The 25,334-nt window shown below is 43.9% G+C and overlaps 1 protein-coding gene across 1 annotated transcript in view; it reads left to right on the top strand.

Annotated features, from left to right (window-relative positions):
- Positions 1 to 25,334, top strand: part of Vha13 (V-type proton ATPase subunit Vha13) — a 48,063-nt gene that overhangs the window by 3,708 nt on the left and 19,021 nt on the right. Inside the window, exons 2-3 of the mRNA XM_068351031.1 lie at positions 17,718 to 17,818; positions 23,474 to 23,572. Coding sequence (XP_068207132.1) covers positions 17,718 to 17,818; positions 23,474 to 23,572 — 200 coding nt within the window. The remainder of the gene's footprint in view (positions 1 to 17,717; positions 17,819 to 23,473; positions 23,573 to 25,334) is intronic.

Raw genomic sequence — 25,334 nt, 5'->3', positions numbered from 1 at the left:
GGCAATTTGAAGCGGCCCTATCGAACTCCACTTGACCAGGGAAATTGCCGAAGGGCTTTTTTTGTATCCAATCAGAATCCTATATTTCCAAAAATTTTAACAGGGTAATGGGAGCATCCATCAAGGGTCGTAGATGCTCAGTCTTTACCAACACGGCGCGAAGATGGCAACTAATCAGTATGAAGATAACTGTGAATCGTTTTTCAATTCAATGGTTCCTAGTATGTGAGTTTTATAGAAAGTGATAAATTTACATCGTATTGGATAAAATGGGATTCTGGGGATTTTTCCGTCATTTGTGCAAAATGTCGTATTGGTGTTACAGGTATACCTTGACTTATGTCGTTTCGAATATACGTTGGTTGCCTAAAATTATGTATGGAAAAATAAAAATCCAGTTTGAGTCACCTTTGTTTGACTTTCCATCTGTCTGCCACAAGTATCGAAGTCATAATATCACAGGAATAGCCTTAAAAGCACACGAAACATATTACTTTACTTCAAAAAGAATAAAGTATATAAAATCATTTTAAATACTTGTATTTAATGTAAACGTTCACTCAAATAACCGAACTAAGAAAAAAGCTGTGACTTTTTCTATTGATTAGCAGTCTTTAAAGCTTAACAGTGACATTTTCTATGATAGCTCTACTATCTACCAGTTGAAGCATTAACAGCACATAAAATCATATTTTACAATAAATGAAAATTAAAGTTTATAAAATCATATGAAAATATATATTTGTATACCATTTTCTTTATACCAAGTGCAACTTAACAAACAACAATTACCTTTTTTTTTATTTAAGGTTGTGATCAGCTGATCTCAAGATATTATATCTGCACCAATTTGTTAGAGAATATCATAGTTTTCATACATTTCATTTATAGCTATTAATCATTGTTATTAGTTATTATATGAATGTCTCTCTCTCTCTCTCTCTCTCTCTCTCTCTCTCTCTCTCTCTCTCTCTCTCTCGTATGTATGTATGTATGTATGTATACACTCATCAAAGAGATTTAACAGAAATCTATGTTTCCTTAGAAAGCGTCAGGTAAATACTACACATAATTTCAAATTTACTTTGCTTAAATCTGTTCGATTGTAGCCTGGGATTAAAACTTCTTTCAATTTCATCAGCTGATCTGTAGGTTTAGCTAACAGCATAACGTACACAGTATATGCTGACAGATGTCTACTATAATTATGGTTTTTTATGTTACCTGAACTTCATTTAATGATTTTTGTACTTTTCTATTTTGAATCAAAGATGCATTTGAACAACAGCAATTGCCTATTTTTTTTATTTTGATTTTGTATCTGCTATTATCGAGGTCACGACGGTATCACGTTTATGCTTATTGCATTTATTTTTACTTATTAAGGATAAAGTAAGTAAATCAACATAGTACAATACTAACATCATCATCTTATAACCAGTACTTGGTAAGATTTTTGTTGTTGTGAAGGTAACCTATACACAGGTGTGTAAATGCATTCATTTGCTCATTAAGATCGGTGATAAATCGTAAACAAAACAATGGTTTCCATTTTAGGTGGCATGTGTAGGAAAATCTTGATATAAAATTGCCTTTACAGTATTTACTCTATTCTAAATTTCTAAGGATATAGCAAAAGTTAGCATATACACTGATTGTTTTGTAATTCACCAGTTGTTTTGTACAACCTAATTGAGTTATGAAGTTTTCCCTAATTTTCAACCTCATCTACATGTCATCTTATACCAGGGCTACTCAACTATTATGAGGAAAGGTCCAGTTAGATAAGTTCCCCTGTATACATAGGTCCGGAAATTTTTATTACATGAAATCATGAAAATAAAACAACCAAATCGAGAACAGGGTGCTAAACCATGATTTTTATTAATTTCATATATATATATAAGGTCCTGGGAGCATTCGTAAGTTAGATACTGTACATAAGTACTATAGACCCCTGACTCACAGCCGAGGAAATACCCTTGGAAGAATCCATGACCAGGACCTTTGTGTTACTTAAATATATTTTCTTCTCCGGGGGCCTGGGGTCCAACTACAACACTCAGAAGGTCCGGATTCGGACCGTGGGCTGCCAGTTGAGTAGCCCTGTCTTATACAGTATGCGGAAATCTACAGCTTATTGTTTGTTCCGTAACCGAAATACAAACCTTAGCTATTTAAATAGGGTATTACTTTCGTCGTAGCTGAAATGACAAGCCATTAGAATTTTAATGAGGGTTTACTACCTCCTCGCTAGTTGACGAGGTGGTAGGGGAGGGGTAGCTAGCTACCCCTCCCCCCTCACACACACCGGTGAACTAGTTCACTTTGCTTTTGGCTCTGGTGATGAACAGACGTGTCTGCTCTCACCCTCGCGTATTGACAGCCTTAATCTTTTTTGCTTTTTCTTTCAGTTGTGTGTTTGGAAGTTGGCCTCTCTCTTTATCATGCGGAAATGCCCCAGGTTACCAGACTGCCCTTGTGGGACATATATGTCGGCGGTCGAGACGGACCCTCACACCTTGTGTCCGTTCTGCAGGGGCCAACGGTGTGATAAGGATAAAGTTTGTTGTGCAGGGAGTGGTTTACCTCCCAGTGGGAGAGTTTTTCCTGGCGCCGAAAGAAGAAGTCCAAGCGGGATCTTTCTCCTTCAAGGATCTCCTTGAAGAAGGAAATTTCCAAGGACTCTTCTTTCGTTGCCCGAACCTCCTCCGAAGCTCCCACTCGATCGTTCTCTCCTGAGAGGCCGTCGAGTGGTAGTGTAGGCCGTACTTTTGTTGACCGACCTCGGGGTTCGGGAGAGGGAGTTGCCTCCCATAGCGAGGCAGCTCTTCCTCCTCTGGGGGAGGATTTATCTATGAATGTTGCTAATGATGATTTATAGCAGCTTTGGGCTTCCTTGGGGCTTAAGGGTTCACCCTCCAGGGAAGCCCTGTTTGACCTTATCCAGTTGGGAGCAGCTGTCAAACAGTCGCCAGTGATAGCGGAGGTTGACCCTCTGTCTATCGTCGTCGTTGTTGTGGCAGGGGCCTCCGGCGAGTTGGGTCAAACCTCTGCCTTGGGTGCTGAAGGCTTGGTTCCCCCCTCCGAACATCCTCCGAGGGAGGGGCCAAGTCCAACGGTCTCTCCTGCAGGTGATGCTCCCCCTCGGGGGAGTTCACTAACAGAGACTCCTCTTCGGAGGACTGACGATGGTGTTCCTGATGCCCCCAGAGGACGTATCCGACGCAAGGCTCGTCTTCCTATTCGCCGTAGAGGCCTTCCTTCTCCCCACAAGGGAGTTAGGAGGCACCTTTTCGGCTCCTCGCCTTCGCAGTCCCCCGCAGAGGATCCTCCTCACCGTGCTTTGACTGTTGCAGCTGCATCACTGGACCTATCTGCAGATCGTTCGCGATCTCCTTCGCCTGCCAGACCTGCTGACCTTCCTTCACCGTTCATGGCAGCTGACGCGCTGTGGGCGCCCACGCACCCCGTTTTCCAATGGGCAGCGGTCTCTTTTGGGCAAAAGGGGCTTGCTCCCAATGTAAGCAAGTCCCTTAAGTGCCAGGTATCTCCTGCGCGCCCACGCTCTCCTGCGCTCAAGCGCTTTGCCTGTTCCTGAGACAACGACCCAGAGACATCCTATGCCAGGGACAACGCGCCAGCGATCTCCTGCTGCAGAGTCGACACGCCAGCGCTCTCACCGATCTCCTGCTCATCAGCGCTCGCCTGCGCGCCAGCGATCTCCTATTCGCCAGCGCACAGCTGCGCGCCCTGATCCTGTTACGCGCTACGCGCGCCCACGATCTCCTGCACACCCACAATCTCCAGCTCGCCAGCGCTCTTCACCTGCGCGCCATCGCTTGCCTGTTCCTGATGTTCCTGAGACAACGACCCAGAGACATCCTATGCCAGGGACAACGCTCCAGCGAGCTCCTGCTGCAGAGTCGACGCGCCAGCGCACAGCTGCGCGGCCTGATCCTGTTATGAGCGCGCACAATCTCCAGCTCGCCAGCGCTCTTCACCTGTGCGCCCTCGATCTCTGGATCTGAGCACAGGAATGAGGAGTCGTCCCTCGCCCTCTCGCCAGCGATCTCCTGCGGGCCCTCGGAACTCGCCCACCCGTCAGCCCTCGCCTGCGCACCATCACGCGCAGTCACTTTCGCGCGCACAGGTTCCAGCTCCTACCGTGCACCCTTCCAGAGGCTTCCGAGATCCTGCGCGCCCATGCGGCCACGAGCACACTCTTTCTCGAGCTTCCACGCTTGCTGGTCCTTCTGCGCGCTCTCTGTCTTCACCAGACTGCGCACCTGCGCTCCATCTATCTCCTGCGCGCCCATGCGCGCCATCGATCTCCTGCCTGCACACGTGCACCATCTCCTGCGCGCCATCACTCCCCAGCTCGCAGTAGATCGTCTATGCGCGCAGTCGCTCACCTACGCGCCACTGCTCTCCTGTGCGCCATCACTCGCCTGCGCACCATCATTCTCCTGCTCGCCAGCACTCGCCCACGCGCTCCCGCGCCTTCATCTCCGCGCGGAACCTGGGATTATTCCCTCGCGACAGCGCGATTCCCACCGGGTTTCGCAACGCGAGCTACCGAACGAGTCGTCAGGAACAAGAGCAGCTAGGTCGTCTTCACACACACCGCAAGCGCAGACCAGCACGCCCGCAGGATGAGGGGAGATTTCCAGATAGGTCCAGGCACCCATCTTCTTCCCTTTCTTTCCAGGCAGGCCATGTTGTAGTCTCTGCTCCAAAGGATCGCCCGATTCCCTTCCCTCCAGAGGGAGTCTCTGACTGCGTCTGTCAGTAAGCAGGCATGGTTTGAGTCCCTTATCAGAGCTGTCGTCCAGGCTGTTAAGCCTGCCTTATCTGATTTGGGCCCCAAACCAAGGGTAGCTCCGACCCCACTGAAGAGGAAGAGAGGAGTAGAGGTCGTGGTGACTTCTCCTCGGGTCAAGCTGGCTCCTAAGAAGTCCGTCAGTAAGGCTCCTTCCCCCCCGCAGACGTTTTCTCCATCCCCTGTGGACGAGGATTTTTCGTCCTCAGGGGAATCTTCCAAGGTGAGACCTTTTCCCACCGCACCAATGGGAGCAACCCCACCTCGAGCAGGAGAATCGTCCCATGTTGGGGCGGAGAAGAGCCCTCAGACTTCGTTGCTGGAGTCCTGTATTCCTCCTAGGAGGGAACCGAAGGACTTGAAGACCATCCCGAAGTCGTCTTCTAGGATTCGACCAGAGCCAACGAGACCCGCGGAGAACGTCCACGTGTCCCCCGAAGAAGAGCCTTTGGGGACGGGAGACTTCGCTGCCAGTTCTCCAGGGGGAGAGCAGCAAGAGTCAGAGCATGCCCTCTGGTAGGTCTTGAGTTTGATAAGGAATCTCAACAAGTTTCCGGACCCTGAGATTCCTCCTCGTGAGGCAAGGACACGGTCCTGGACCGAGTCTTTGGCACTCAGAAACCCACTAAGGCCAGTGCGGATAAGGTTGAGGGCCAGCTCTCCGAGCTCGCCTCCTCCAGCTGTTCCACTGCTGGCAACAAGCTCCTCCCACTTCCTCGTGTCCACCAGAGGAGGTATTTTGAGATCATGGAGGAGTCTTGTTTAGCTCTTCCGTTGCACTACTCTGCGGAAGAGCTTACCAAGGGAGTTCCTCTTGATAGACTTTCTAGCCGGCAAGTGACTTTCTTGGCGACAGAGATCTTAAACCAGGAGAAGGTCGCGAAGTATGCCATGCAGGCTACTTCGTGGCTGGATGTCTGGTTGGGGTCTCTGGGCATCCTTTTGCAATCTGAGGATCTGTCCAAGGAAAGCATTAGGAAGGCCCTGGAGACCTTCCTCCCCTCAGGCACGCGCACCATTGAGTTTCTATCCCACCAAGTCTCGAACTTGTGGGCCAATTCGATCTTGAAACGACGTGATGCGGTGGTAGAGAGGTTCCATTCGAAGGTCTCAACCGTCGAAGTCAGCAAGCTCAGACACACTTCCCTTATGAGAAAGAACCTGTTTGAGCCCAAGGATGTGGAACAGGCAGCTGAGAGGTGGAGGAAATCCAATCAGGATTCTCTCCTCCAAAGGGCTCTCACATCGAAGACCTACAAACCTCCAGCGCCTCAACAACAACCTCGCCAGTCCAAGACGACGAAACCGGCAGCAGCAGCGAAGATAACGCTGTCTAAACAGCAGCCCTTTCCTGTCAAAGACAAGAGAGACAAGAAATCCTCCAGAGGAGGCAAGAATCCTAGGGGGAGTGGCCGAGGCCGCAAACGCTGGATTGGCAATCCCCCTGCATGTCCACCAGTGGGGGAAGGCCTGCAAAGTTGCGCAATCAGGTGGCAGCAACTCGGGGCCGATTCCTGGACGGTTTCTGTAATCAGTCAAGGATATCGCTTCCCGTTCATAACATCTTGTCCTTCCCTGACAGCGAATCCATTGTCGTTGAGCTCCTATGCCAAGGGATTGGCAAAGGGGCTAGCCCTACGGGCAGAAGTCGAGACCATGCAAAAGAAGGATGCTCTCCAAGAGGTCGTCGACGGGTTCCCAGGCTTCTTCAATCGACTCTTTCGTGTAAAGAAGGCGTCTGGAGGCTGGAGACCAGTCATCGACCTCTCAGCTCTGAACAGGTTTGTCAAACAAACTCAGTTCAGCATGGAGACAGTAGACCCCGTCAGACTTGCAGTGAGACCACAAGACTTCATGTGTACACTGGATCTGAAGGACGCGTACTTCCAGATCCCAATCCATCCGTCTTCAAGGAAGTACTTGAGATTCAGCCTAGACAACAAGATCTACCAGTTCAAGGTGCTGTGTTTCGGTCTGTCTCTCTACAGCACCTCAGGTTTTCACCAGAGTTCACCCTGATCGCTTCGTGGGCACACAGGATCGGCATTCGTCTACTCCGTTATCTGGACAATTGGCTGATCCTGGCAGACTCGGAGTCGACCCTCCTTCGACACCGGGACAAGCTTCTGGGACTTTGCCAAGATCTAGGGATCATGGTAAATCTCGAGAAGTCTTCTCTGCTTCCATCTCAACAACTGGTATATCTAGGCATGATCCTGGAACCAATCTCCACAAAGCCTTTCCATCAGACAACAGGATAGCAAGGCTGAGGAGGGTCGCAGATCCTTTCCTCAGACGAGAAGAACTCCCAGCCCAATTGTGGTTACGTCTCCTCGGTCACCTTTCCTCTCTGGCCCGTCTACTTCCAAATGGGCGCCTCAGGATGAGATCCCTGCAATGGTGGCTCAAGTCCCGGTGGAATCAAGGTCATGATTCCCTGGACATTTTGCTCCCTATGGTTCCTGCGGAACGGACGAACCTTCAGTGGTGGGTGACAGACGAAAACCTCCGAAAGGGAGTGGCTCTTCTCGTCCTCCCCTGGATTTGATGCTGTTCTCGGATGCCTCAAGAGAAGGGTGGGGGGCCCACGTTCTGAACCACAGGGCCTTAGGCCTATGGTCAGAATCAGAAAAGTGCCTCCACATAAACCTGCTAGAGATGAAGACCGTCTCTGGCACTTCAACAGTTCCGACAGTACCTGGCGGGTCACTCTGTGGTGGTGATGAGCGACAACACCACGGTAGTGGCTTACATCAACAAGCAGGGAGGTACCTTTTCACCACAGCTATCCCATCTTGCAGTAGAGATACTGAGATGGACCGAAGTCCACTCGATTCCACTATCGGCTCTCTTCATTTCAGGCAAAAGGAATGTGCTCGCCGACAGTCTGAGCAGAGCATCCCAGATAGTGAGTACCGAGTGGTCTTTGGATCCTCTAGTAGCCAACAAAGTCCTGACTTTGTGGGGTTCCCCGACGGTGGATCTGTTCGCGACAGCCTTGAATTTCAAGCTTCCGCTGTACTGCTCCCCAGTCCCGGACCCCAAGGCACTCTGGCAAGATGCCTTCCAACAACGGTGGGACAACATCGACGTTTACGCCTTTCCCCCGTTCTGTCTGATGAGAAGGGTGCTCAACAAGACCAGAATATCAGTCAACCTGTCAATGACCTTAATAGCTCTGCTATGGCATCACGCAGAGTGGTTCCCGGACCTTTTGCAGCTCCTAACGGAACTCCCGAGAGAACTCCCTCCTCGACACTAGCTACTCAAGCAACCACACACCAACATCTTCCACAAAGCCGTAGCATCGCTGCGGCTTCACGCCTGGAGACTATCCAGCATCTCCTCACAGAAAAAGGCTTTTCGCATCAAGTTGCGGAAAGGATGTATAGATACCCGCGAAAGTCATCCGCTGGAGTCTACCAGGCGAAGTGGGGAGAGTTCTGTGGTTGGTGTCGGGTTGGTGTCGTGGAAGGGGTCTCTCCACACTCGATGCCACTATTCCAGCAATAGCGGAGTTTTTTGTGTATTTGCGGGAAGAAATGCGCCTTTCAGTCTCGGCAGTGAAAGGCTATCGCTCAGCCTTAAGTCTTGCCTTCAGGCTAAAAGGAATGGACATTTCCTCCTCGCTGGAACTTTCTCTACTCATACGAAGTTATGAACTTAACTGCCCTCAGTCGGAAGCGAGACCTCCTCCATGGAACGTGGTTCGAGTCCTCAGGGCTTTTAAGAGACCTCCGTTCAAACCATTACGCCAGGCTTCTGATCGCCACCCTACTTGGAAGACTGTGTTCCTACTTGCTTTGGCCTCAGCCAAGAGAGTTAGCGAACTTCATGGTCTCTCATATGACATCGCCCATTCAAGGGGATGGGGGGAGGTAACGTTCAGCTTCGTCCCTGAGTTTGTAGCCAAGACTCAAAATCCAGGAGTGCCGGACCCCCGGTTCGACTCCTTCCGGATTTAGAGTCTCTGTTCTGTAACAGATAACTCAGACCATCTCCTTCTGTGCTCAGTAAGGAGTCTGAGGCTTTATCTTAAAAGAACAGCTGCAGTTCGTCCTCGAGTGCAAGCATTGTTTGTGAGCACAGGAAGGATGAAGAGGAGGGTCACTAAGAATACTATCTCAGCATGGATTCGCAGGGTCATCCACCATTCCCGGAATCCAGACCCTCCTCTGTCACGTCGCCCTAGAGCACATGATGTCAGGGGCATCGCTATGTCTCTGGCATTCAAGAGAAACTACTCAGTGACGCAGGTTCTACAAGCAGAGGTTTGGAAGCGTCAAACGACCTTCACAGCCCACTACCTACAAGACGTGACCCACAGGAGGCTCGATATATTCTCTATCGGCCCTGTGGTGGCTGCACAACAGCTGGTATAAACCTCAGGTTCCTTAATGGACAAGTAGCAGAAGGTTGAGGGCATTGTTACCCGGTTTTAGTCTGCATGAATGAAAAGGTATGCCTGGGCCTTATTCTTTTCTTCATCCTCCCCTCTTGGGGAAAGCAGCACCTTGGGTTCTCTGCACAGCTGACCTCAAACCACTGCAGGTAAACCATGCTTCCTTGTGTTCCTAGTATTAAGATAATACTGTCGCGTCCCCCATACCCTTACGAGGTGGTATTGGGAACGTCCTAACCTAGAATGCCATCTAAAGGACTCCAGGTCAACTTCTTAGGACGAGTCACACTTCATTCCTTCACACACAAGCTTACGTAGGCCGTGATCCTTGCAGAGCAAGGTACTTGCGAGGTGCAGGGACTCCTTATCTTGAGTTCTACATACTCAGATACTGAGTCCCCGGGCAAAAAGCCAAAGCCAGTATTATTATTATTATTATTACTTACTAAGCTACAACCCTAGTTGGAAAAGCAGTATGCTATAAGCCCAGGGGCTCCAACAGGGAAAATAGCTCAGTGCGGAAAGGAAAAAAGGAAAATAAAATATTCTAAGAAGAGTAACAACAATAAATATCTCCTATATAAACTATAAAAACTTTAACAAAACAAGAGGAAGAGAAATAAGATAGGAGAGTGTGCTCGAGTGTACCCTCAAGCAAGAGAACTCTAACCCAAGACAGCGAAAGGCCACGGTACAGAGGCTATGGCACCACCCAAGACTAGAGAACAGTGGTTTGATTTTGGAGTGTCCTTCTCCTAGAAGAGCTGCTTACCATAGCTAAAGAGTCCCTTCTACCCTTACCAAGAGGAAAGTGGCACTGAACAATTACAGTGCAGTAACCCCTTGGGTGATGAAGAATTGTTTGGTAATCTGTGTTGTCAGGTGTATGAGGATAGAGGAGAATATGTAAAGAATATGCCAGACTATTCAGTGTGTATGTAGGCAAAGGGAAAATGAACCGTAACCAGAGAGGAGGATCCAATGTAGTACTGTCTGGCCAGTCAAAAGACCCCATAACTCTCTAGCGGTAGTATCTCAACGGGTGGCTGGTGCCCTGGCCAACCTACTACCTTCCTAAGGGTTACGTCACCCTATTTAAATAGCGAGGTTTGTATTTCGGTTATGGAACAAATGACAAATTCGTAGATAATTTGTATTTTTCCTAACCATACAAACCTTAGCTATTTAATCAAACTTACCCACCAGCCTTGTCCCCCGGGATAAGTCCTACCTCTAAGCAAAGTGAACTAGTTCACCGGTGTGGGAGGGGTAGCTAGCTACCCCTCCCCTACCCCCTCACTAACTAGCGAGGGGGTAGTAAACCCTCGTTAAAATTCTAATGGCTCGTCATTTCAGCTACGCCGAAAGTAATACCCCATTTAAATAGCTAAGGTTTGTATGGTTAGGAAAAATACAAATTATCTACGAATTTGTCATTTTACATACAATAGAGGGGAAAAGGCAACATCAGCTTGAGTGGGTTGGTCGAACCATCGCTTTTTTGTTCATAAAGTGTGTTATCGGTAGAGTGCCTTTCAGTTTCAATACGTTTTATCATTATTTATTTTATTTGTCAGTGGCTTTTCATGATAATGATTCTGTATCATAGGCTAGTGGCTTGATGTTGACAGTGACTGATTGTGACAAATTGAATGATGAAAGTGATGACAGTGTGCAAATGTAATCGGTAGGATTTATGGGTATTAACAAATCTGTCAGAAAACTTTCGTTGTTCCTTCACAAATACAAACCTTCGTTCTTTATTATGGATATGTTTCACCGTGAGCTGAATTTAGCCATAGATGGTCAGGGGGGTTAGCTGGGGTAGGCCAACCTCATTGCTCACACATTCACCCAGTGAACACTTCACTTTTGTTTTGGCTTTAGTCGAGTGCAGACGTATTGTCTCTCTCTTCTGGTTTCTTTCTATTTAATGGGCTGTAAGAACTAGTGGGTTTTTCCTGCCGTATAATGCAGCCGTTGCAATACCTTCATGTCGGCGATGGAGATGTATCCTCACCGACTTTGCCCATCGTGCTGATGACTCCTGCACAGAGGCTTTTCCTTGCGCTGAGTGTCAGAGGTGATCATCCTCCCAGTGGAAGTGCTATGGTGGATGTAAGAAGGACAACTCTTGAGGGATTCTTTGCCTTAAGTTCATCCTTGATGTCGAAGAATTCCTAACTTCTTTCTCTTGTGGCTTATAAGCACCCACCTTCCTTTTCTCATTCAGTTTGATCAGGAAGCCGATCGGATAAAAGTGACGACCGTTTGATCCTGGACAACCTTCGGGTTCTCCCCAAAGGGAGTCTCGCTGCGTCGGTTTTAGCCTTCCTTTGGACTTAGAGTTCCCCCACTAACGACTGGCTGTTGGAAGTATTAAAGCTTGGGGCACAGCAGGAACACACAACTGTTACTTCGGGTTGGTCTGGGCTTTTCCCATCAAGCTGCTAGAGGGGAGTCCCTCACAGTCTGTCTCTGGTGAATACTCTCTCTGCAATTCCTCACCCACCTGAGGAATTAGTGGTTGGTTCTCCTTTGAGTCGATGCATAGCGTGCTCATACTTCGGGGGAAGTGCGTGCGCTGAGTTTGCTTGACCTGAGGTTTCTCGTGAATCTCAACTTGACGAGGGCTGAATGCCTTGTAAGTGGATGCATGATTTCTCATCACCTCACACTAGCTCTCCAGACATAGGCTCGTTGGAGCATTCAGGTGATTGTGGCCGACAACTCCTCAGAGACAAAGGTGCTTTCCATCTTGTCCCCCGTGTACCGTGAGTCTCTTAAGAGTCTCGCAAGCTTGCTACCCTCTGAGGTTTTGCGTCTAGTGTCTGCTCCTTTGGGAAGCTTGCTACTCTCTGAGGTTTTGCGTCTAGTGTCTGCTCCTTTGGGAGTAGCATCAGTTTGATCTGATGAACGTTCACAGCAGCAGCAAACATTCTCGGCCAAACCGACCTTGCCCTACTTGCCTTAATTCTAGCATACATGTCGTCTTCTGGGCATGCAAGGTACAGGTGTCTCGCAAACCATCTGCAAGTGCTCGTGAAGCTCAGGCTTACAAGCGAACAGATAATGGTCTAGTGGCAGACACGCATATCTGTTCCCTTCTTTGGCGATTTTCGCTACGTTGGCACGCCAAATATCTTGTTCACCAGGGGAAGTGTAGTCTCGCAACCAGTGCTTGTGAACATCTCTTGCCACCAAGAGCTCTTTCAGCTGTCCGATAGGGTATGACCAGCCCTGTGATGGCCCGATCACCGGAAAAAACGATAGAACCTGCATCTATCCCCCTCATAGTATTGGGGTCTCCATAGAATTATAGTTCTAGCCTCAAGAGCTGAAGAATTTGAAATCTCTTCCTAAGAACTTATAGTTCTAGCCTCAAGAGCTGAAGAATTTGAAATCTCTTCCTAAGAATTTTACATCGAAGATGGTCGGTAACCTAGGTCTACAGAAGACTATTAAGGAGGCAGTATTGGCCCTATCGTTGCCTGCAACTCAGGACGATCCTTCCAGGTTTTGATTTCCTGCTTCGTTACAGGTTGATGATCCTGACCCAACCCAGGCTCTGATTATTGAGAGTCTTGAGTTGGACGAATCTCTGAATTTGGACGCGGACAACTGGGATGGCGTTTTGCCTCCGCCAGCTAGCCCTAAAGCTCCTGCCACTGAGCGATAAGAATTGGACTACTTCTCTATGTAGGTTCTGTCCTGCATAAGTAAGATTAATGGTCTAGGGAAACCCACGTACTCCCCTCGCGAAGGGAGAGAGATAGTCTTATATCTGTTCTGCAGTGCCCTGCTACCTAGCAAGACCAGGCTAGAACTGCCCTGGTCTAAGTCGGTGTCGTGGTTCTTTAACCCCTTTTCTACGATGACGTCACAACGTCAAAACTTGGCTGGCACTACTGTGTACACGATGACGTCCCAGATACAGTACGTCATTTACAAATACTGTATAAGATTTATGGAAGTTGAAATCACTCGTTTATCCTACAAAAGAGTACAGCATATGGTCTTATATCACACTTGGAAATTTTGCTAAAAAGCTCCTCCCCTTCCTGATATTAGCCCCTCTTCCTTCTTTCTTCAGTCAACCAATAGTCTTTGAGATTCTAGCCTTTATTCCTGATTGTGCAAGAGCTAATTTAGTCTGTTTTCATGTTACCATGTAGAATCTTGCCCCCTTCTCTAGCCAGTGGCGACATTCCCTGCTTGAGGCATTACTCAAACCCCACCTAACACCCCCCCAACTTAGAGATGTAGGGATCCTCACATCTCGCCCCACCAACTGAAACGAACGCATGCAATTCCAGACTTTCTTCATGATTATGTAAGGGTTATTTTATCACATAGAAAGCCTTCTGTTAAGTGCAACGAACCGCAGCTATGTCATTCTACAATTATTCCCGGTTCTCCCCCTCTGACTTCCACACACAATGCCACCAAAAACCAGTCATGTAAGTTGTGGAAAGTTCTGTTTGGTCCAATTCTATCTCGCTCTTATATCACAAATCACACCATACTATAATTACCTGGAAATGTCTCAATCCATATACAGTACTGTGTATCTCCCCCTCATTTTTTATAAATTTCTGATTTCCTACATCATTTATTTGCATTTCATAGATCTTAGCATAATATTTCTTCAATATCGTATCACTTATCACATTTGTAACCCTGATAGCTGTAAACTTGATGACACACGACATGATTTATTTTCTTCTTTTGCCTTATTTTCTCAACTATCATTTCTACAAAATAATAGTCTTAGATATACTGTATAATATATTTCATATTAGTATTGTTCGTTCTTTTCATGAGTAAAAGTTAGCCTACTGTCATAATTTCCATTTATTGACATTCTACGCAGTATTTTTCATGTTCTTACATGCACATTTCCTATTTTCAAGCCCATGAAATACCCAAAACAGGAATTATCCAGTTTTAACCTTTGTCTAATGAACTAAATTTATATTCTCTCTCTCTCTCTCTCTCTCTCTCTCTCTCTCTCTCTCTCTCTCTCTCTCTCTCTCTCTCTCTCTCTCAAGACAAGTTTTTTGTTTATCGTGTACCTTGTAATTATACAATATAATACTTCTTGTGTCAAAGAAAACTAATGTATATTTTCATTACATTTCTGTATAACAAAGTCCATAATTAATGAAATGTAGTTTTATATTTTTCGACAACTATCATAGTCACTTCAATGAATAATTTTTTATTTTTTTTTACATAAAATCATGTGGAGTAAATCAATGTAAAACAAATTTTTGAAAAATTATTTGATAATCACTTACAATAGATATTAAAGCAAACTTATGAAAAATTTATTCTGTAATCAGCAGTAGAACTACAGTAATAAAACATGGAAATGTAGGTTATTGTAGAGTAAGCGTGCATGTATATACGATGGTGACAAATCTCGTATATAGCTACTGAGGGTGGATCCACTGCCTCATAGTGAAGTGTATTAAAAAAAAAAAAAAAAATAAGTCTTATTTCAGATATCAGGGAAGAAGACTGAGGGTGAGCAACTTATCTCATTTACTTCCACCTTTTGTCAGGCAGAAGAAATATTACTACGTGCTCTATTAAAATCCTTCACCCTTGCCATTAGATTTGACAGTGTCAAACTTGACACAAGGCATGACGATTGACAAGCTGGCAGCACAACAGGTGACGTTTATGGCTGCAGACGCTGCCAACAGGTAGATGATTGCAAAGGCATCTCTGCTAGCTTCATGGATAGACTACTGGTCTGGTTCCATTGGCTATCTGGCGGACAATGAAGATTTGTTGGACCCAGATAAATGGAAAGCGTTAAAGAACGTCTTGCTCTCCAGGTCTAGGGTCGTAGAGTTCCTAGTGCACAACGTGGCCAACCAGTGGGCTAACTGGACATTGAAAAGGTGGGATGCCATTATATCGAGATTCTAGAGGTAAGTGCCTAAGAGGGAGGCTCTCCGTCTTCCCAAACAGTCAGTTGCCCTTGCTTCCTTATTCAACTCGGAAGAATAAGGAAAGTAAGTAAGGACTCCCTTCTCCATAGAGTGGTAACATCTTGTGCTTCTTCTGCCCCAACTACGCCAAGATGCAAGAAGTCTTTAAGTTATATGCAGCCCCTTTTTTTGGGTAGAAGGCTTGCGAAAGAGGAAAGAAATCTGGGAAACGTGGATGCTCCCGCTAGGCGAGGCACTCCTCACATTACCACCGGTGGGGAAATGCTCGGGTTGCAGTTGGCAGAGATGGGAGTTCCATGTGTCCAATCCTTTGACGGTCCTGGTGTTTCATGTAGGGTATTACGTCCTGTTCACCAGCTCTCGCCCTCCTCTAACACTGCATCGAGTGATGGTATCTTCCTTCTCAAAGAGTTCAGCGAAAGATCTCACCCTATGGACTGGAAGTCCAAACCATGCTAGAGAAGGGGGCTCTCCAAGAGGTTGTCATCAAGTCCTCAGGCTTCTTCAGTCGACTCTTTTTTGTAGAAAAGGCGTCTGGAGGCTGGAGACCAGTTATAGACCTTTCAAGCTTGAACAAGTTTGTTCACCAGACTCCATTCAAGATGTAGGCAGCAGACAGGGTGTTAGATCAGGGGACTTTATGATCACAATGGGATTTAAAAGACGAATACTTTTAGATCCTGATCCATTCATTGTCAAGGAAGTATCTATGTTCTGCACGAAGAAATACAGTTATCCCTTGGTATTCTATCTTCGCGGATTCCGTTATATGGAAGAAAGAGAACTACTGTATACAACAGTTTGAATAAAAAATCATGTATTCGCAGTTTTGCGATAAGTATTCTTGCAGTCCAACGATTGCAAACCTAACGCACTCCTTTGCACTCGTCATCCTTTGGGCCGTTAACCTCTTCACTCGGCAGAACACCCCCATCTCTTGCTCACTCGGCCTCTTGCATCATCCTTGTGTGCGCATCCCCCGCTACGGTCCTTTTTTTTGCAGAATCCTGTTTTGATGTAAAGAAGAGATGTAAAAAACCTGTACACATCCAGTGTGCTTATAGTGATTAGTATAAAATGTTGTACGTACATTACGCTACCCCATGAACCAAACAGTCGACAGGTCAGAGTTACATTATGCTTCAGACTGATTGTGTAGAACTGCATATGAAGATCGTTAGTGATGTTATACTGATACAGTTTCTTTAAATATTGTTTAATGCTGTAGTGTAATTTTTTATTGACTACTGTACAGTACTGTATACAAAATATTGCAAAGATTGCCTGCCAGAATGCTTGAAATATCACATGAGGTGGACTCAAATTGAATAGAAGAAAGACAGTTGATGAGAACGGAATATGCAGTGGAAGATGAAATATTGTTGGAAGAAGAAAAGGATTAATAAGGTGGACTAATTTAAGTATTTAGGAAGTATGATCGCTAATACAGGATCTTTAGAATGGGAGTTTAATGATCGCTTGAAAAAAGCAAATCAGATAATGGCTAAGTTCAATAAAATTTGGAAATAAAGTCACCTGAAATTACATATAAAAATCAGGCTATATACAGTATGTTTAGTGAGGTCGGTGTTACTGAGTCATGGTATGGTATAACAATGAAACAATCTCCAACAGATTTATTAGATTTGAGAACAAAGCCCTCAGAAGGATATTGGGAGTTAAATGGCAGGGCAGGATTAGAAACAATATAAAAGATTACTTGAGTGCCATATGAGGATGAGATCATGATGAGGGGTAGATGGAGATGGTTTGGGCATACTCTAAGCACTCACCAAGAGAGATTAGTTCACCAAACTTTCAACTGGGCTCCACAAAGCACTAGAAGAGTTGGAAGCCCCAGGTCTACATGGCTGAGGACTATGAAGCATGAAGTAGAAGATGAATAGAGAAGTATTGATTTAAAAGCTTAAGATAGAAACAACTGGCGAAATCTAACAGAGGCCCTTTGCGTCAATAGGCGTAGGAGGAGATGATGATGATGGTGATTATGTTTTAGCTTTAATGCTTTAACTTTAAAAGAAAATACTGTACTGTAAAAATCTAAACTGAAATGTTTGGTAAAAAATGCATAGCTAAAACTTTTTTTCCTTATTATTTATATTGTTTGTATAAGAAAATTTGTCGTAATGTTTTAATGTATAACAGTACAGTACAGTTTTATGATATTTGCATTTTACAGTAATCATTTGAAATGCCTTAACATTATATTGGTCAGATAATTTGCAAAATTAGGAAAATAAACAAATTTTTAAAAATCTGATTTTTTTTTACACTTTTTATTTCTAATTTATTATATACAGTACATTTGTCCATATAGTTTAAGACACATCATGCTAATTTCATTTAGGCATATCATGTTCTGTTGGCTATTCTGTCTTGATTATTAGACAAGGTATAAGAAATGTCATAAATTTTAGTTGTACTGAATATTAACCAAGGATTTTTATAACTAATAGGCTTTGTAGATTAAATTTGGTTATCATTTTCAATATTTGAATATTAATTTCAGGTAAAGCTCGTCGTCTGAAACAAGCAAAGGATGAGGCACAGACAGAAATCGAGAAATTCAGACAAGAACGAGAGAGACAGTTTAAGGACTATGAAGCAAAGGTATTATTTTCCTACCATTTCAAGTTTAATATTTTCCCATGAGAGACAGAATTTTGTTTTTCTTTGATTTTGTGGCAAGACTTTTTGTTTAACATTTAATTTACACCAGTTATTGGTTACCAGTGCTTTTAGTCATTTATGATTCATATTTGATGTATTCTGCCTTGACTACTTGGTTATATTTATTCATTTCTTTTATCTGTACTTCAGTTCTGTATATACTGAACAGCAATGGAGCATGGTAGATTTTTTCTTTTCAGTCATCACCCTATTCAAGTTTGTTCCTCCACAGATACAAACCCTCATTCTTTATGTTGGAAAATAATGACATCGAAGCTGAAATACAGCAGTTAAAGACTATAATGAGTAGTCAACAACTGGCTGGAAGTTATAAGCCAGCAGCAAAGGACAGCCCCCTGCTGGCTCACTGACAAACCACTTTTTCAGTGGCAGTTACAAATGTTGCTTTCTTTGTCCTTTCCAGCAGGTTTACAGCTTTTGAGTGTTTGTTTAGGATTACAATGGAGAAGTGGAAGTATCCAGTGATGCCACCCAAGACCTGCAGTACCTTCATGAGTGGCAGGGGCACGGATCCTTATCAGCTTTTGCCCTGCTTGCAGAGGACACTCCTATAGCCAAACCTCCCATTGTGACAGTTGAGAGTAATCACCCTCTCAGTGGGAGATGTAGGGCAGGAGGATGAAGTAGTGGAAAAGGGATTCTGCCTCTGGGATCCTTGTGGTTGAAGGCCTGACTTCCTTCTTGCACCCCCGGTACTCATCCCGCTGACCATTCTCCATCGTTTCCTCCGGAGGCCGATCAGAAAAGTGATGACCTTTAACCCAAATTAAAGCATCGTATCCCTTATTAAAACAGGTGGGTCTCCTCCTCAGGGGGAGCCTTCTACATCTTTCCAGGTTGATGATACCTTATACTTGTTGTGGCCTTCCTTCGGACTCAAGGGTTTGCCTTCTGAGTGGCTGAAGCAGGCCCTTTCTTCAAGAACCAGTAAGAGTAGCTTTATCACTTACTACTAAGGACGTTGGCTCTTTCGTGTCTTTGAAGAAGCCTGCCGTTTTTTTCCAGACCACCTTCGGAGACTTCTGAGAGAGACATTTCTCCTGGTCACCATTCCCTGGAGAACCACTCTTCATCTCCTGCTTCTCCTGTTTTGAGGATTGCTAAGCAAGCAAGTGCCTGACCTTTGCCACTGTCAAAAGGAATTCTCCTTCAGAGCATACTAGCTCCTTGGAGAATGCTTGCAGGGTTCTCTTAAAATCCTCTGCCAGATTTTTCCTTTTTAGAGGAGTATTGTAGATGCGCTTCTCGAAGACAAGCATCTCCAACTTCTCTTTCAGGATCTTCCAAATAATAATTACCAGCACACCTCAACCGGGCCCTCCTTGACTTCACTTTCCTCTCTGGGGTGCGCTACTCCAAAGTACTCTTCACCCAGACACGCCTCGTCCAGAAGAGACACACCTCGCCCCAACGCACTTCTCCATCATGTGCCTCACTCTACTATGCTTCATCCAGATGTGATTCTCCTTCATTCACCTCTCCCAGACATTCTCACTAAGACATGCTTTGCCCGAACGTGCCTCGTTTAGACAACCTTCACCCACGTACCTCTTCTAGATGCCTTTCAGCCTGAACGCGCTTCTAGATACGAGCTTCGCCCAAGTGTGTTTCACGTGGGCACTCCTCTCCTAGAATCACAAAACTTGGACGTCTCTCACCAAGATTTGCTTCTCCTTAGCATTCATTACCTTGGAGGTCATTGCCTAGAAATGCTCCATTGAGTCATGGGTCTTCATCAGGTGCTATTCCTAGATGCATCACTTCAATTGCTTCTCCAGCTCCAGCACCGGCATCTAGATTAGCTAAGGCTGCTGTTCCTCCAGAGTTCAATCCAAGGTTCTTGAAGCTACCTCCCCCTCTGGTAAGGAGTAAGAGAACTTAATTCGCTGACTGGTACATTCAGGGGTGGTTAAGCGAAGCATGAGCCCGGTGTGAAAGCTAATCACTTATACAGTGTGCGCAGGTGAACAGTTACCGGGGACCAAGCACCACCACCGCAAGCCAGATGAGTGTGACGTATGCGCCCACTTTCCCTGGCCTTGATGAGATAAGGGAGGATTATTCCTTTCCCTTAAATAGCTACTCTCTTCCTTTGGACGACGTCAATGACCTTTGATGTTACGATGCCAGAAAACTTCAAATCAATCGATCAATATTCCTTTGGAAGGAAACAAAAGGACCATATCCCCTGACAAGTACCTTCAGGGTCTGTCAAGCTCAAGCATAATGCAAGCCGGGTAGGACGGTTGAATTTATAGGCAAGCAGTTCCACCTGGATCGAGCACTATAGCATTGTAGGAAAGGCGAGACTAAGGAATAATGCTGCCTTATAAAGCCATGTCCATCGCTGGAAAGGAGTAATGCAGCTCACCCGATGACTTGGTACACCTGGGTTCAGAATGAGCCCAGTATGACTGGTGCCTCTGGCACATACTGGTAGCAAGTGAGCATTCCCTCTGGGACTGAGTGCCTACACCATCCAGGTGAGAATGGAAGTAGATTGTCCTACTTTCCAATTCATTTCGGGACGAAGGACTGTTTTTTCCTGTCATGGTACTGGGTTACCGCAAAAGAATTTTTCACGACTCGACAATTTTCCCCCGCACTTGCACAGGAGAGAGGTTAGTCCCAGGCCTGGGCGTGATTGGTCCCCATTTAGCATACTTCTGAGCAATCTACACCCAGTCACCAAAGTGGACGATATATGTGTTCTACTACAGGAGAACAAGTAGAGCAATGATGAATACTGAAGCCTTTCTGCCACAAAATTGTTGGGGGTAACATACAGCCCCTACACAGACTATTTTCTATTGATTATGTTTTTCTCAAACAGTACTCGTACCTGAAGGAATCTTCAACAGCTGTAGTATGTCTTCTTCCTAGAGTACATCTGCTTGTAAAGGGTTTGTAACTTTGGCCATGAAAGGAATCTCTGTTGATTGTCAAAGCTATCAAGCTTTAGAAAACTTGCAAGCTTTAAGCATCGAGAGAATTCTTGGCAGGTTGAAAAGCAGATGTGTTCTTTCTGTAGATTATATCCCCTAAATGGATGGAAACCCAGGCACCCACCTGTAATATAGCTAAGTAACTAGACAAATCTTGCCTCAAGCTTAACATCACCAGGGTTAGAACTGCTCAGCGACAAAGAAACCCTCAATTCATGATTCTTTGAATGTTACGCCAGTAAACTAATTGCAGTTACTAATAAATTTAATAATATTAACCATTTTAACCCTTTAACCCCCAGGCTATTTGGAAATTTCCGACCCTTAACCCCCAGGGGGTTATTTTTTTCCCAGCACATTTTGCAGTATATTTTCTTTAAATTGCTCTAACAGCCTTAATTTTTGTCATAGAGAGGTCAGGTTGGTCTCATTCTCTTGGAAAATGCCTGAATTTTCTCAAAAAATTATCAAAAATCTGAAAAAAAAATTTTTTATAGCATTTTTTTGCGAGGACGTAGCGGTACGTCCATGGGGGTAAAGGGATGGCTTTTGTGAAACGTACCAGTACGTCCTTTGGGGGTAAAAGGGTTAAGTAGGTAGACAAACCCCAATGAGGAAATGCTAGCTTAACTGTTGTTATAGATGCTACAAGTTAACCTTCCTTTGCATTTCATTACTAACTATATAAATAGCACTTGTCTGTTATGAGTTGCAACCTATGGCTCCAGCAATTAAAACAACCCCAACCTTCAACAGTTTAACTACAATTATGAAATAAGGGATGTTATAGGCTAGGCCAGTTGATGCATATGAACTTTGCAGGCCAGCAGAAGCTTAATCTTATTTTCAATTTATTGAGCTGTTTGTATTGAACATTTTCAGATGGTGTGCATAAGGCTAAAGGATTTTTCTAATTATTGGTGAAGCATAGGGAACAGGTATTCTTTCCTTTTTAGGGCAGTCTTAATGTGCAGAATACTATTTCAGAACCTATTTTGGTTGAAGAGCAGCTGTGTAATTGGAGACAATTAGAAGCTTAAGGTTGATCACACATGCATCTGCCTTTCCTTCTAATTATACTATAACACCCCTGTAAACATACTCCTCTCTTAGTAATAAAGATAATTTTAGTGGAAATTATAATTCTTTTGGGTTTTGTGCCAGACAAATAGAAATTCTGATATGGCATGTCTCAATTACAGAGGAAGTAGACAATTTTTTCGACCAGGAAATCCCCGGGATGGTAAGGCGGGTGTATTTTTTTATCCTAATTGGGCGAGCCTTTGTCCAAGGCTGTGGGTTTTGTTTGTGTTAGAAATGGGATACTGGATTCCTTTGGAGTTCCAACACCCTTTTTTTTTTTAAAAAGACAGCTTTTTTTTACAAAGGTGTCTGGACTGGTGGCCAGCTATGAACATGAAATTTTGAACAAGTACTCCGTTCTCACCAAGTTATCGGTAGGGACTTCTTTTACCGTCCTGAGGCCGGCGAGGAAAGGACATTGGATGGTTATGATAGATCTGATTTTATTGTCATTTATCCATGAAATATTGTTGAACTTAAGAAGACTTCAGATTGGCTTAGTTTTGTTAAGTTAGATTTTTGTTTAAAATTATCCTTCACTCAGCCACTTAAAGGCCATGATTCACCCTAGTGAACCCTGGCTAAGATTTATTGAAATAAACTTATTTTTAATGGTAAATTTCACCTTATTTTTTGGCTCCCCACCACCCCAATGATTGAGATTATTTACCATGGTGGCCTAGTGGAAGCATTCCTGCCTGGCGCTCGGCAGACTAGGGTTCGAGTTCCTCTCAAACTTTATAGTTTCTTTAGTGTCTGCAACATCACCATCCTTAGGAGCTAAGGATGGGGGCTTTGGGAGAGCCTATAGGTCTACCTGCTGAGTCATCAGCAGCCATTGTCTGGCCCTTGGGCACTTATCATATGTATATATAGTAAGTCTCTTGGGTAATGTCAATGTCCCTTGCCTGTGCCATTCATGAGCGGCCTTTTAATCTTCAAACACTATACTGTAGATGGCGTGCAGATCTATAACGTCTTAAGGGGGATGAGCAATAGGATGAGTGAGAAAGGGAACTTTTAATTTTTTTATGATAGGCATTAAACTGAGATTGTTCCAACACAGGGACTTACCTCGAACTACTTTCTTAGGAGATACCTGGAACCTCCTCTCAACCGACCAGAGTTTTGTGTAGTTTACCCTACTTCCGTTTTCTGTGGTGATAGGCCTATACGGATAGATACGTGCCCTGAGGGAAATCTCGAGGCAGGCCACGCCAGATCTATAACATCTTAAGGGGGATGAGCAATAGGATGAGGGAGAAAGGTAACTTTAATTTTTTTATGATAGGCATTAAACTGAGAGTTTCCCGAGAAAGCCATGTGAACCTTAGGTAAGTATTGAAATAATGAATTTGATTATCAAATTTTTTTTCTTTGCTTTAAATAAAAAGCTGTAGCTTCTAGATGAATACTTAGCACAAGTGCAGTAAAACTGTTGCACTGAGATTAGATAAATGTAGCTTAATGTTGCAATTATCATTTTAGGTCCTTAAGTTTTTATGTTTTGATACTTTTTTAACTCTAATTTTTATATGATTTACAGCATCTTGGTTCACAAGATGATGCTGCATTGAAGATCAAGAATGAAACCCACGAGAAAATTGCTGCAATGAACAAGCAGGTGGCTGTCCATAAGGATAAGGTAAGCCGTTATACCTATTTCATTATTCTTAAAGGAATAAGAAAGTATTGTCGACCATAACCAATAGATCTTGTAACTCTATAGGTATAGGCTAGTCTGGTGTAATTTCATTTGTGCTGAGAGATTGACATTATTATTCAACATCCAATTTAGATAAGATCAAAATATTTTATTTTCCATTTCTCCTTTTCATTCTTTTGCAAATTTTAAGGTTTTAGAAGTTGCAAGGACTCAAAATAAATTATCAATGCAAAGTTTTGTCTTCTATAAATTAGAAATAACTGACCACACTTACATGGTGTTTTTAGTAGGCTACTTTTCTGACAATCATTTGGCTGATAAATCTCTTAAATGGCATGATGTAAATAGAATGAAGTTTAAGTTAGATTAAAAATTGTGGCTTTACTTTTAGATGTAGATTAGTTTGAATGCTCATGTATAGGTTATGCTATAGGGTTCTTTGTTACTTAGCAGATTTTATAAAAAAATCCGACAATTGAAGTACCGGTATGTCAAGCCCTACTTTTGCACTGTATATTCAAGCTGTATTACATTATCATTCATGTGAAGTGGTACTGTATTGTTATTATGTATATACAGTATTTAATTTTTTGTACAATTCGTTTTACTAATGTGTATACAGTAGTTTGTTCTTTACATAATTGCTTTTTGACATTTTGATTGTGAAGAATCGGTTTTTGGATAGAAGTGATGTTACTGACCATGTGATCTTTTCATTATCAAATTCATGTCTTAACAAGGCAGCAATAGAAGCTTTGACTGTGTCCGTTGGTTTCTGACTTTCTGCAGAAAAAATTCAAGCAATAATTTTTCATAAGAATATTAGAAGGAAGCAAAACAAGAATAAAACCTTACATTAGGCAACAATCAAATTCAATTCCAAGATAAGGTAAAATGTTTGGGTCTATTTGATATTCACCTCAGTTGGAAAGCTCTTGTAACTTGCATCAAATCCAAATATGATAATGCTCTAATCCTTATGAAAAATTTGTCTCATACAATATGGGGTGCAAAGAGAACAACTGTACTGATGATCTATAAAGCATTAGTGTTATTGAGAAGAGATTATAGTAGCCCAATATATGGCTCAGGCTCTGACACTACTTCAAAGTCTTTAGATCCAATAGACAACCGTTAGTCTAAGACTCTAGTGGAGCCTTTAGAACTTCCCCCGATATCTCAGTGTTATGCGAAAGTAGGGAACCACCCTTGTCCCTACATCGAGATTTTGTAACCATGTGAAGTGCATTGGAGATTCTATCCACTAATTCTCCAACAAAGAAGCTATTCAACCTCAGTGACATATTCATAAACAATCATGAACCACCTTTCCCAATAAAAGCAAATAAGTTAAGATCTACAAACATGAGAATGAACATTATTCAACCATCTCACTTTTCTCTGCCGTTGACTTCAAAAAAAAAAATAAAAAATATGCTCTTGTCTTTATTTGCCGTAGTCACCATGAAAAACCTGCTTTGAACATATTCAAAGGAAAGGACCACATTATTTTATTTATACTGATGGCTCTAAATCTTCAATGGGTACTGGCTATACTGCAGTGTCCTCAGACAAAATTAGTCGGCTCTCATTACCCAGTGAAGCATCAGTATTTACCTCTGAATTATCAGCAATATTATTAGCAATTGACATTATTAAGTCTATTTATGATATGGTGAATCATAAGTTTGCGATTTATACCAATTCAAGAAGTGCCGTAAGAGCCCTAAAGGGTTATACT

Source organism: Palaemon carinicauda, chromosome 27, assembly GCF_036898095.1.
Source record: "Palaemon carinicauda isolate YSFRI2023 chromosome 27, ASM3689809v2, whole genome shotgun sequence".
Lineage (NCBI taxonomy): Eukaryota > Metazoa > Arthropoda > Malacostraca > Decapoda > Palaemonidae > Palaemon > Palaemon carinicauda.
The sequence above is the reverse complement of the archived record's forward strand: the minus strand, read 5'-3'. Positions and strand labels throughout refer to the sequence as shown.